The sequence below is a fragment of the Lottia gigantea genome, assembly GCF_000327385.1.
Source record: "Lottia gigantea unplaced genomic scaffold LOTGIsca_82, whole genome shotgun sequence".
NCBI classification, from domain to species: Eukaryota; Metazoa; Mollusca; class Gastropoda; family Lottiidae; genus Lottia; species Lottia gigantea.
The window spans coordinates 572,861-585,800 of NW_008710725.1; the positions used below are offsets into that span (position 1 = coordinate 572,861).

Sequence of the window (12,940 nt, forward strand, 5' to 3'; positions counted from 1 at the left end):
TTATGTAAAGAAATACTATCCGGTATATAATCCGATCGACATTATCAATTCTGCATAAGAAAGATAGAATTTCATATACTTTTAGTTAATCCGAAACTAGTCGACTCTTCTTATAAAACCATCTAAATATTCAGCTGATAGAGCTCAATTTCAGCTGCCGGAACCACTTTAAAGAATTAAATTTCGACGTCTGGTTGATTAGTTGAAATTAAGTTCTATCAACTGGTTAAGCATACATATTTAGACGACCATGTCCCTTTAATTGGTAACAGATGTCGGTCAAGTGGGAGTCAGTAAAATGAAATATTTAAAGGGAATTTTTCTAACCTTCTAACCTAATTTGATAACTTTTCTTCCAAATATGAAAGATTCTTATTCAACAAGGGATATCTGCAACTTTCGAAATGAAATGGAGTTTTACGCCCTAATTTTCTACACATTCAAATGGCTACCAGACAATATCTTTTTAAAAAGTCAAAAACTGTCAAAAGTAGCTATCAGGGGCAAGGTAAGAAGTTTCGGACTAATGAACATAGAACGACAATCTCACGTGTTGTGAAGCCTGTTGTAACTTTATCAATACAAAGACACTGCATACAAATAAACATCGTAGGCGGTTATTGAATCGTTATCTGCGCAGTCGTGAACTTTGACCTGTTGACTAGGCCGCTATACGAGTCATATAATAGTATAATGAGTTTTATTAGTATAAGCAATGTGTATATATGACTATGTCTAAATATTGAAACTTAATCTTGAAATTTTTGACAAAATGGGAAGTGGCGACGGATTAGGAGATAAATACGACCATGAGCACGCTCTAGAGGAATGTGCGGAATATTCAGGTAAATTTTAAATCTTATAATACACCTTTTGTTGTCAAAGATCGACCTAATTCGCAAGAGTTAATTCGGATTAGGATTAAACAAGTCAACGCGAGATGTTCGACTTTGGGCGGCATCTAGCATGTTCATTGACCTAATTACGGGACAATATCTGATGTACGTTTCATATCTTGTATATAGTGAAATTATTTTATGGTACATCGTTTCTACAATTTATATTGTTATCACCACTTTATTTGCTGTTATCCTATTTCTTGATTAAGTAACAGCGTTTCTACAATTTACATTATCATCAGTTTTATAACAACGTTTCTTTAATCAACATTAGGATGCAGGCCTACACAACGTTTCAACAAATTAACACTTTTTATAATAAAGTCCCCCCTTCCCCCCATTTTATTGTAGGCTTACACAATAAAAACCATGAGTAGTATACAATATAAACTGATAATGACAATGTAAATTGTTGAAACGTTGTGTACAATAAAACTCGGGAGTAGTATACCATATAAACTAATGATGACAATGTAAATTGTTGAAACGTTGTGTAGAATAAAACCCAGTAGTAGTATAACATTTACACCCATGATAACAATGTAAAATGTGTATTAGTGATAGGTTATTACATGTAATCTCTAACCTCTAAACATTGGTGAAATATTATGTATGATGTATCGATCAATGAAACAGATCGTGTAAATCGTACTGTGATTGATTATTTATTACAAGGTGGTCAATGTGAACATCTGTCCTTTTTACTGACAGAATACGGACAATGACCACTGCTGTGTCACTGACTCGTCAATGTCCTTGTGGCGATATGGCCGAGAGCCGAGAAGAGTCTGGGGGATTCGAACCAATTAAGCTTGCCTAGCAGACGACAATCTAACTCGCTACCCACTTTGACAGTTGTAAATCGCGACATACCAAACACAAATCTTTATTTATTTTCACTCTCTGAAAAGAATGCAATGTTGTCAAACTTAACTATCAATAAATAATATAAGCTATGTGGACTCTCTGAAAGGGATGCCAAGTTGTTAAACCTAGATACCAAATAAATAATATTAGCTATGTGGACTCTCTGAAAGGGATGCCAAGTTGTTAAACCTAGATACCAAATAAATAATATTAGCTATGTGGACTCTCTGAAAGGATGTCGAGTTGACAAACCCACATGCCAAATTGACAATATTAGCTATGTTGACTGACAAGCCCAGTCAGCTGTATAGAATTTCTAAGAATTATGTGTTAATAATCAGAAGAATGTTTATCTGTCAGGATATGATAAAATATATTATTTCACTATAAAGTTACAGTCTACTGCTCTTATGTAATAAATCAAGACGAGACTCAACTAGATCCTAGTTGGTTGGGTGGGAATTCGGGAAATTAGGACGAACAACTTTATTTCATTAGTCCAATAAGGTACAGAACAGTAGGATATAAAACTACATTTCATTTCATTAGTCCAATAAGATACAGAACAGTGGGATATAAAACTCTATTTCATTTCAATAGTCCAATAAAATACAGAACAGTAGGATTTAAAACTACATTTCATTTCATTAGCCCAATAAGATACAGAACAGTAGTATATAAAACTACATTTCATTTCATTAGTCCAATAAGATACAGAACAGTAGGATATAAAACTACATTTCATTTCATTAGCCCAATAAGATACAGAACAGTAGGATATAAAACTCTATTTCATTTCAATAGCCCAATAAGATACAGAACAGTAGGATATAAAACTACATTTCATTTCATTAGTCCAATAAGATACAGAACAGTAGGATATAAAACTCTATTTCATTTCAATAGTCCAATAAAATACAGAACAGTAGGATATAAAACTACATTTCATTTCATTAGCCCAATAAGATACAGAACAGTAGGATATAAAACTCTATTTCATTTCAATAGTCCAATAAGATACAGAACAGTAGGATATAAAACTCTATTTCATTTCATTAGACCAATAAGATACAGAACAGTAGGATATGAAACTCTATTTCATTTCATTAGTCCAATAAGATACAGAACAGTGGGATATAAAACTGCATTTCATTTCATTAGTCCAATAAGGTACCGAACAGTAGGATATAAAACTACATTTCATTTCATTAGTCCAATAAGATACAGAACAGTAGGACGTAAAACTCTATTTCATTTCTAACTGTATGAAGTTTTTGTTAAACAACAAGAGGATTATAGTACAGTAGAGAATAATCAATAAGTAAATATATTATTGCTGCGAGAGAAATACCAACCTAGTGATGTCATCTAGAATTCAATATTAATCATTCATTGATTTTAAAATACTTTAATATGACCTAATCATGTTCAACCAGCAAACATTTTATATTGAAATAGTCAGAATGGGACTGCAGCTTTATTAGATTTGTAGCAACCGCACTAAGACATGAAGATATTTTTCTAACACAGAGATAAAGACAGTAACGACTCTTTTCGTGTTGAATAGTATGGGAATGGAGCTTACTCAGACCTGTAGAGAGCAAGACAGTTTTCAAACTTTATGTGTATTAGGGACACTGTTAGCATCGATTTGCAGCATTCCAATTTTCAATCCGATGTCTGTGGTTCTTGCGACGTAAATTATACAAAGGCCACAAATCTAACTAAGGACCTTTGTTAGAGGGTTCTTTTCTACCAAGCACAGAATAAAAACCCTTCATCGAAAAATAAAATAGCACCCTATACTTTAGTATTCTTTCAAATAAAATGTATTTAGATTCGTTTTGAATTTACCACATGAATGAAAGGAGAATAAACGTGTCTAAGGTGAAAACAGCCTCCAAACCACCTGTCGTGATGAAAGGCAATCTGGCAGGCGCTGAAATAATTCCAGCGTTAAAAGATCAGACTAAAATTTCAAAGGATGCCAATTTACTGTTAAATTATAATTGGCACCGGTAACATGGTGCGACCGTTTTCTGAAATCCCATCCTGCAACAACTTCACGTGTATTAAAGAGATTATAGTCGTTCTAATATTCGCTGATAGAGCTTAAAGTTGTCTAATTATTTGTCATAATTTCACCAAAAAAAACAATTTGTAATACGTGTACAGTAATTGAAAAAAAACATTACATAGAAATATTTATATATAGAGAATTTTGTTTACTTCGAGAGGAGTGTAAGCCTAATCAAAACATAACAAAAACAAAATATTTCTACAGACTGTTTGAGCGACTTGGACACGTATTTGTTTTTTTACATCTATTTGTCATCAAAGTTGACACAATACGTCGGCATTTTTGGTTTTTTTTTCATTTTGGACAGTCGACTAACAGTTTTCTAAAAACTAAAGAAATATAACAATACCATTGAAAATTAAATTGAGAAATTAAATTGTATTGAGTTGTATGAACTACTGTTCTGTATCTTATTAAACCAGTAAAATGAAGTTTTAATCGCCGAGTGGCATTAAATATTCCAAATGAGTGAGCATTACCTCATTAATGCGACCCCGGACCTATTTCATAGCATGCAATATAAATATCTTAGGAAACAAATTGTCCTAGGACGGCCTGAATGTGAAATGAGATGAATCGAAATTACCTAACACTACTATAGACAAGTCTTTGGGGAGTGCCAACACGTCCATGATTATTACTGGTGTACTGAATACATGATTATTACTGGTGTACTGAATACATGATTATTACTGGTGTACTGAATACATGATTATTACTGGTGTACTGAATACATGATTATTACTGGTGTACTGAATACATGATTATTACTGGTGTACTGAATACATGATTATTACTGGTGTACTGAATACATGATTATTACTGGTGTACTGAATACATGATTATTACTGGTGTACTGAATACATGATTATTACTGGTGTACTGAATACTGAAAAGGTCAACATATTTAAGTCCATCTTTCTTTTATAAAACATTCGTACAAAAATCGCCATTTTATCAGTACAATAAGGTATAAGACTTCATTTCATTTCATTAGTTCAATAAGATACAGAACAGTAGGATATAAAACTCCATTTCATTTCATTAGTTCAATATGATACAGAACAGTAGGATATAAAACTACATTTCATTTCATTAGTCCAATAAGATACAGAACAGTAGGATATAAAACTCTATTTCATTTCATTAGTCCAATAAGGTGCAGAACAGTTGGATATAAAACTACATTTCATTTCATTAGTCCAATAAGATACAGAACAATAGGATATAAAACTCTATTTCATGTCATTAGTTCAATATGATACAGAACAGTAGGATATAAAACTACATTTCATTTCATTAGTCCAATAAGATACAGAACAGTAGGATATAAAACTACATTTCATTTCATTAGTCCAATAAGATATAGAACAGTAGGATATAAAACTACATTTCATTTCATTAGTCCAATAAGATACAGAACAGTAGGAAATAAAACTCTATTTCATTTCATTAGTCCAATAAGATACAGAACAGTAGGATATAAAACTACATTTCATTTCATTAGTCTAATAAGATATAGAACAATAGGATATAAAACTCTATTTCATTTCATTAGTCCAATAAGATACAGAACAGTAGGATATCAAACTTCATTTTGTAGAGAATAGTAGATTAACTCTGATAGTTCAAAGATTATGGGTGCAGAGATCATTAAGGATCTGAATTATATGAAATAGAAATTCTAACCACTTTAAATCTATCTATCGTACTAATAGACTCGTTACTCCCCGTCAAGTCAATTTGGAGCGGAAACGGAACAGGATACTGGGTCAACCTATCTTTACCTTCTGGCACTTTTAAATAAGTTAGCGTAAATGAGGTCAACCGCTGATATACGAACATTTTTATTATTCATATCTTAAAGTTGGATTCCCCCGAATGTTTGCCAAAAGTGTAATAATGAAGTGCATTAGACAATGACGACGTTAGTTGTGATCTGAAGAGGGTTTCTCTAACGTTTAAACAGAAAAGGGGAGGGGGGTGCTTAGGTGATGGTCCTATGGCTCCGTCAGAAATAAGACTTGCCCATATACTTTAAGAGAGTCCAGGGGAAGGGGAGGGGGAGGGAAAGGGTGACGAGCCCAAAATATGCTTCCCCCCCCCCCCGAGAGCGTTTCTAAAATTTGTGGAACGTGTGCACTTGTCCGATCATCTCATCATATCGTTTCCTAGATTACATAATTTCCCCCTGATTCTTTAAAATATGGTGATATCATTCATCTATAGATAGGGTCACTTTGTTTCTTCAATTTCCGATTAGCAAATATTGACTTCCTTCAAATGATGCCATCTTATCTACATCTTTGAATATTTCCGTTAGTTTCTACGCGTCGTTTCCTTTCTCAGTCACAGAAACTTCCCTGTTGCCTTCTTACAACATGTAGATGTAAAATTAGATTGTATTGTCTTCGTGACAATGTATATATACGTACATAAGGATATGTCATTGAGATAATTACAACCGTTGAATTCCCCGAGGGCCACCCCCCAAACAAAAATGCACAGAACATCTGATATTACATAGCATCCATTTCAGAGAGTCCACATAGCTAACAACGTTCATTCGTTGTTCAGGTTTGTCAACTCAATATCCCTTTCAGAGAGTCCACATAGCTAATAATGTTCATTTGGTGTTTAGGTTCGCCAGCTACACCCCCTTTCAGAGAGAGACTCTATATAGCTAATAATGTTTATTTGGGTATTTGAGTTGGTTAATCGATTTTGGAGAGCCCACATAGGCTTTATGATCTAACTCAATGATATGACACTTTTAAACAAGGTAGCTTTATTTCACAAACGTCCGGGTTGACCATCTCAAGCGGAAGGTGACTATAGACCTATATTGTAGTCTATATTCTAATTCGACATGACTTTACATATTTTACTCTAGGATGAGCGACATGTTATATATTTAGGAATTCATTAAACTATTTCAAGATGGATTCCCATGAAATAATATTTCAATAGTTCAATAAGATACAGAACAGTAAGATATAAAACTCTATTTCATTTTATTAGTCCAATAAGATACAAAACAGTAGGATATAAAACTCTATTTCATTTCATTAGTCCAATAAACTCAATTTATTTCATTTCAAAATTTCTATTTTTCAGATCGTCATAAACAGTTTATCAAAGATAACCTACAGGCCGTGAAGAAACAATGTAAAGAGTTTAAAGTGTGTTTAAATGAGCTGTATTCACAAGAGAATATTCATCTGATTCTACAAGGAGGTGATATAGATCTTAGACTGATATGTGGGTAAGTTAACGGCCCTTTATATCAGATGTTTACCTCCCCTCTCCCCTCCCCCTCTTTCATACCCTTCCTTTGTCAGTGATGCAGGTCGGAGGGGCTGACATGGAAAAAGCGTTCGGACGGGACAACAAACCGAGGCCCTTTGTACTACAGGCTGTGTACATTAAAGATCCCTCGACAGTTCGAAATCAGATAATAGGCTCATACTGCTGTCTTGGCAAAAATTTCTCTCATTGCACACTGCATGCCGTTGTCTGTCTTCGACTCCTTACAAGTCGGGAGTAATCTTATGCGAATTCTTGCATTATCTGCACCCATTTACAGCTGGGTCGACTGGCTACCACTTAAAGTACATCTAATCGTCTAGAAAGTAAACCAAACTATGCAGATGTACTGAAGATTTGATATCGGTTATCCAATCTGCTATATCGGGCTGTTTATCTGATGGCGACATTCTCTTGCTTGTTAAATTAATCAAATTGTCGAAACAGACTAATATATTGTCGCTTGACGTGTATTCTTAGACTCTATTTCAATTAATAAAACATTCATAATGATAGGAGTTTTACGTCCTGTGTCTACAGTTTCTGCAAAACAGGTCATAAAACTCATTTCATTTCATTTACTGACTACAGTTTTTGCTTTGAATTAAAATAGAGTATTACGTCCGACTGGCCTTCGGCATTTTTTGTATCTAATAGGGATAATGAATTGAAATTGAATGTGAAAATTTTATGTCCTACTTTTATTGGGATAATGGAATGAAATGGAGTTTTATGTCCCATTTTTTTGAAGTAATTTTATTGGGCTAGTGAAATAACATCCTTTCACGTACGTCTACAGATCAACTTATTCCCCTGTTCATTCCAGGTTCCTGTACCCCGATACAACCAATACCACCACAGCCTCGTCCCAATGTCAGGATAAAGAGAGAAAGTCTATTAAAGAAGATGTCAGCAAAAAGTTGAAGGACTCCATGGAACTAGAAGGGGACCACCATGATGGCGAAAACGAGTGGCAGGACGTCAAAGACTGTCTACATAACGAAACGATGGAATCTCACAATAAACCAGTAGATCATCTCGACCAGATTTGTCGGTGAGTTTGACGAGGAGGGGAGTGCTTAATGCAGGGTTGGGGAGAGGACAATGCCAGGGTGTTGGGCAAAGACAGCTTGGGTGGGTGGGATAAACATTCTCAAAGTAGGCTGGGATTGTCGCTATATGCATTTAATGGTAGGCCTTGTCGAAAATGCAGACTCGTAGCCAGACTTGATTGTTGGGAAGGGCAAGAAATATACCCAGAGGGGCAATGGTGTAAATTGTGCGAAAAGAGAAGCAACAAGTGTCCCTGATACATTTACAAAGTCTAGAAAACCTCTTCTGAAACACTTGAATATGTTAAAATATCGAGAGGCTGTCGGACAAACACTATCAAATTTTGACGGATTGGTTATTTATACAGAAAGTGACTGAGACAAAGACCAGATGTTATTAAACAGTTCAGTATATTGCGTGGCATCGAGAATTTATTTGTGATTCGCATGAGATTGGACCAATCTAGTAACATAGTTTTTGACGTTGTGCTTGGTTATGTTCTCTGTATCAATGGACGTCCATTTCAGCATATCTTATTTTGAAATTGTGGTCGAGATCCCTCTCAGAGAGTCCACATAGCTTATTTTGTCTGGTCTGGTATTTGGTATTATGAGTATATGATTAAGTATGACTTTTTGAATTTTCATGATGTATTTGTATCATTTCAGACTAGCAGATCGACAAGAAGAAGATATTTGTAATTCTCGAGTCCATCATCGTATTGAAAGTTTTCTCAATCATCAGCTAGAACATATACAGTGTACCTGTAACTCCTTAAAGAAGAGTAAGTATTCCTGTTATTACTACTTATCCAGTGCCAGTGATCAACACGCTCTTTCGAGGTTTTCTCTTTGATTTGACAGGTACTAATAGTTAATAGTTTTGATAGGTTATGTCAGTTAGATTAATTTTTTTATTTTTTCTCTATTCCAGTCAGTCCCAGGTTCCCGTTCAGGTACCGAGCCGCCATTGGTGCTGGTGGTCTGTTATTCATTATTCTATTAATAGTAACGATTATCTGCTGTTGTAAACGACGAAAGAAAAACAAGAAAAAAAGAAAACTAAGGTAATTTGTATATGTTATGAATTCATCTACTTGACTAGTCTGAAACCAGCTACAGGTTAAAGATCCCTCAACAGTTTGAAATCGAAAGCGAATACCGCTGTCCTGGCAAAGTTTCCCTCTTTGAACACTGCCTGACTTTTTCCGTCTTCATTAGCCAATAATGTACAGAACAGTAGGCGTTAATCTGCATGAATTTCATTTGTATTCCAACCTCTGATAGATATTTTGACTCCAGTCGACAACTGTCAAAATAGCTATCAGAGGCTGGAATAGAGGCAGATGTTTCGGACTACTACTTGACCAGAGTGGACAAAGAAGCGTCTGTCTTCTGTTAGCTTTCAGTGGTATTGTATTAACTTGACCATTTAAAGGGATGTAGTCGTTTGAATTAATTGCTGTACTATCTCTTGAATGTTTCGAGGGCTCTGATTGGTTGTATTTTCTAGCATACAATCCAATCAAATCGCTGCATTTACAAAATTATGTGATACCTTGAGATTGTGAAGATGACTTTGCCATTACTTAGTATACTCAACGTTTCGAAAAGTATGACGTAAAATTCTCTTTCATTTCATTTCATAGCCAATGGTTTTATTTTTCAGGGAAGAGTCCCTAATGAGAGTAAATTACCATCTGAGTCGAGCCAGCGGAAGTCGGGAACAGTTGGAGATTACTGAAGACCCGTATTCAGAACCGGTAAGATCTCATCTATCAGTCCCCTCTCAGCTGTAAATGGGTGTGGATAATCCAGGAAAGATCGGTACAAAGACGTTTTTGGTTCGAGATCCTATGTTGACAGCCATTAAAATTATAGTTGAATTTCTCTTAACGTTTAATCAGTAAATTTCGAGTTGATTTGACCAAGGACTAGGTTGTAAAAAGATACTCGAGAACCGAAGTTTTTATCCTTGTTATTCATTACCAAAAGGTTTGGCCAAGGACCAGACAGGATCCTGCATCTACCCTGCCACACCAAAAATAATTGTAAAGCCGGGAAAAAATGGACTAATTTGGTATATTTCACAGCTCGTTTTGTTTTACATTGCAGATATACAATAAATCTCGAGGAACAGTTCCCGTTAAGCCTCCAGAGTTACCTCCGAGATACTCAAAATACCCACAAGAAGGCAAAAAGGATTCTACCCACGACTATCTGCTACCAGACGACCTTCCGCGCCACAGTCCTGTACCGGATAAATCAATACTGACGTCGGAACGGAGAGGTGCGGACGGAGCGTCCATAGAGGACATAAGCGGAAGGGTGGAGATGCCGCGACCAGCAGGGTATGATCCCTTGGGGCCTCGGGACAAAGAGAATGAATACTCTGTAGCCTCTGATATGGAGGGTGATTATAGGCCCGTCCCTGAGTCGGAACAGGACTACAGTAAGGCTGGTCATATAGATGACCCCACCCCTAAAAATACTTATTTCGTTTTGGAGGACGATACTATCGAACAGCTCAAATTGTAATTCAATCCCAGGGCTGAGGACGGAAGATGGAAGGGGGTGGGGGAGGTACCGGAGGGCTCGGGTGACACCCAAATTGCAAGACTACTACACTCTTACGGTTCTACAAATTTGATGATACAAAATGTGAAAGCCATTGGAGATTATATTTTAATTGACGTCAAATACTGCATTTTTGTTGTAATTTTTTTTAACTAATTGCTCAAAGCAGCTTCGTTTGTAAATATTTCATTTTTACATTTTATGCTCATTGTCAAAAATAATTGTATTTTATGCATTGTTTTAATCATACACAAAAGGTCCCATAATTATTACCTCAGGGTGGTTGGGGCCAGGCACGTTATAGGGGTAATCCTAGGGTTGAAACCGTGTTATTGAAACATCATGTATTTTGTGTCATAATTCTTACAAGCATACATATTGTACATAATCATAATAAATTTTAACTTTCGTCAATTTTGTTCATTTTTATCCACTGAAAAAAATTACTTAAAAGTTTTCATTCAAAGTCAGTCAAAAGAATGTTGCGTCCAACAGCCTTTTATATCGTAGCCCTTATTATGTGTCTCTACTTGACTAGAGCTCATCTCATGCTGCAATCACCTGTCGGATACAAAGTCCTCAGTAAGACAGCTATAGTTTTGGAATTTGGGCCAACTTGCCACACTTGAACTTTAGACATATGATGAACAAAGCAAGCGAATTCCCTAAACAGGAGCGAGGAGTCAAGAACAAGAATATTCTATAAACTGAAGGACGATTAGCTATGTTATATGCCTTCAGCCTTATTACCATTAGTGTCGCTGTCCGATTTGACGAAAGGACGATTTGACGTTACTCGTGTCTTACTCTACAATCCAAGGGCAGATAACTTTATTGTTTTGACTTGAGGCTAATTGCAATTACCTCAATTAAATTATCCAATTTACGTGTCTTAAATTGGACAAGTACATTACACCTTTATACGAAGGCTGCGAAACTCTTCTTGTTAATGCGGACACGTATTAAGATTTCCAATTTATTTGCAGATCGATTGTGCAAAGCTGCAATTTTCTAAATCGTCAATCCAGACATCCGAATCAAACCAAGAATAAACTTGGAAAAGACACTTTTTGTAGTAAACGTTGTGAATAAGACAGCTGTTTTGGAAACGAATGGTCATAATTCTGTTACTTTTGTGAATGTGATTGGATGAATAACACTTTTGTATCTGTGCTTCAATATCTATTTTTTTGACCCTGCTTCTTATATAAGCCTACCCTGCCCTCCTTCTATCTAGGCTACTCTCCAAGCTCCACTGAAACAGTATGGAGTCTGATATTGTGCACTGTGGAAAAAACATGCAAGTGAAACTGGAAGAACCTGCTATAATGTCAGTGAAGCCTGAGGAGATCACTGATTCTACAGTAGATGAAGTTGTTGAAGTCGAAGATCAGGATACTGAAATCTCTGATGCAAATTCGGATGAATCAAAAATATCAATTCCGTCCTTAAGCCTACCTTCTGACAAGGCGCCAACGAAATCTATCCGAAGAGAATTGAATCTGCAAGAAAAAGTGGAATTGATCAATGAATCAGGCAACCAGTCACATAGAAAATTAGCTCAGAAGTTTCAAATCAGTAAATCCCAAGTTGGTTCGATTTTAAAGCGAAAGACTGAATATTTAGATTGTTACAATAAGAATCAAAGTAATCCAGCTCGAAAACGATTGTGTTTACGCGACATTGACTCCATCAGACATAGACTTGATAATCTGTTAACGGACTGGATTGAAGACGCTCTGTCCAAAAAAATTCATCTTTCTGGTCCACTATTAAGGAAAAAGGCTTTAGAATTCGCAGAAGAAATTGGTTACGCAGATTTCAAAGCTTCAAATGGTTGGTTGGATAGTTTTAAAGCCAGGAATAATGTAGTGTTCCAGAAACCAAGTAGAGGAAGCTCATCTTCTACCCCTAAACCAAACAAAACCGACACGCGAAAATCTTCTCAAAATACGTAAGTTGATATTTGCTTCTATATGAAATAGTTTAAGGATTCCATTGAAATTTGGAATTTCAAAGGAGTAGATTAATGAGAATTTGCTCAGTGAAAAGCGTCAATTCATTTGGATGGGACAGTAAACCGAGGCCCTGTGTGTTACAGGCTCTGCATATTAGAATTCCCTCAACAGTTAGAAAGAGAAAAAGTGTAGGTTAATGTC

General features: G+C 35.7%; 1 protein-coding gene across 1 annotated transcript; it reads left to right on the top strand.

Moving 5' to 3' along the window:
- Positions 1 to 772: 772 nt before the first annotated feature.
- On the top strand, positions 773 to 10,742 carry LOTGIDRAFT_169111 (hypothetical protein; the record flags this gene model as incomplete). Its single annotated transcript, XM_009067418.1, has 7 exons — positions 773 to 845; positions 6,964 to 7,111; positions 7,979 to 8,206; positions 8,874 to 8,989; positions 9,139 to 9,271; positions 9,874 to 9,967; positions 10,320 to 10,742. 7 exons carry the CDS (start codon positions 773 to 775, stop codon positions 10,740 to 10,742), a joined length of 1,215 nt encoding a protein of 404 aa, XP_009065666.1.
- Between the last annotated feature and the right edge of the window lie 2,198 nt (positions 10,743 to 12,940).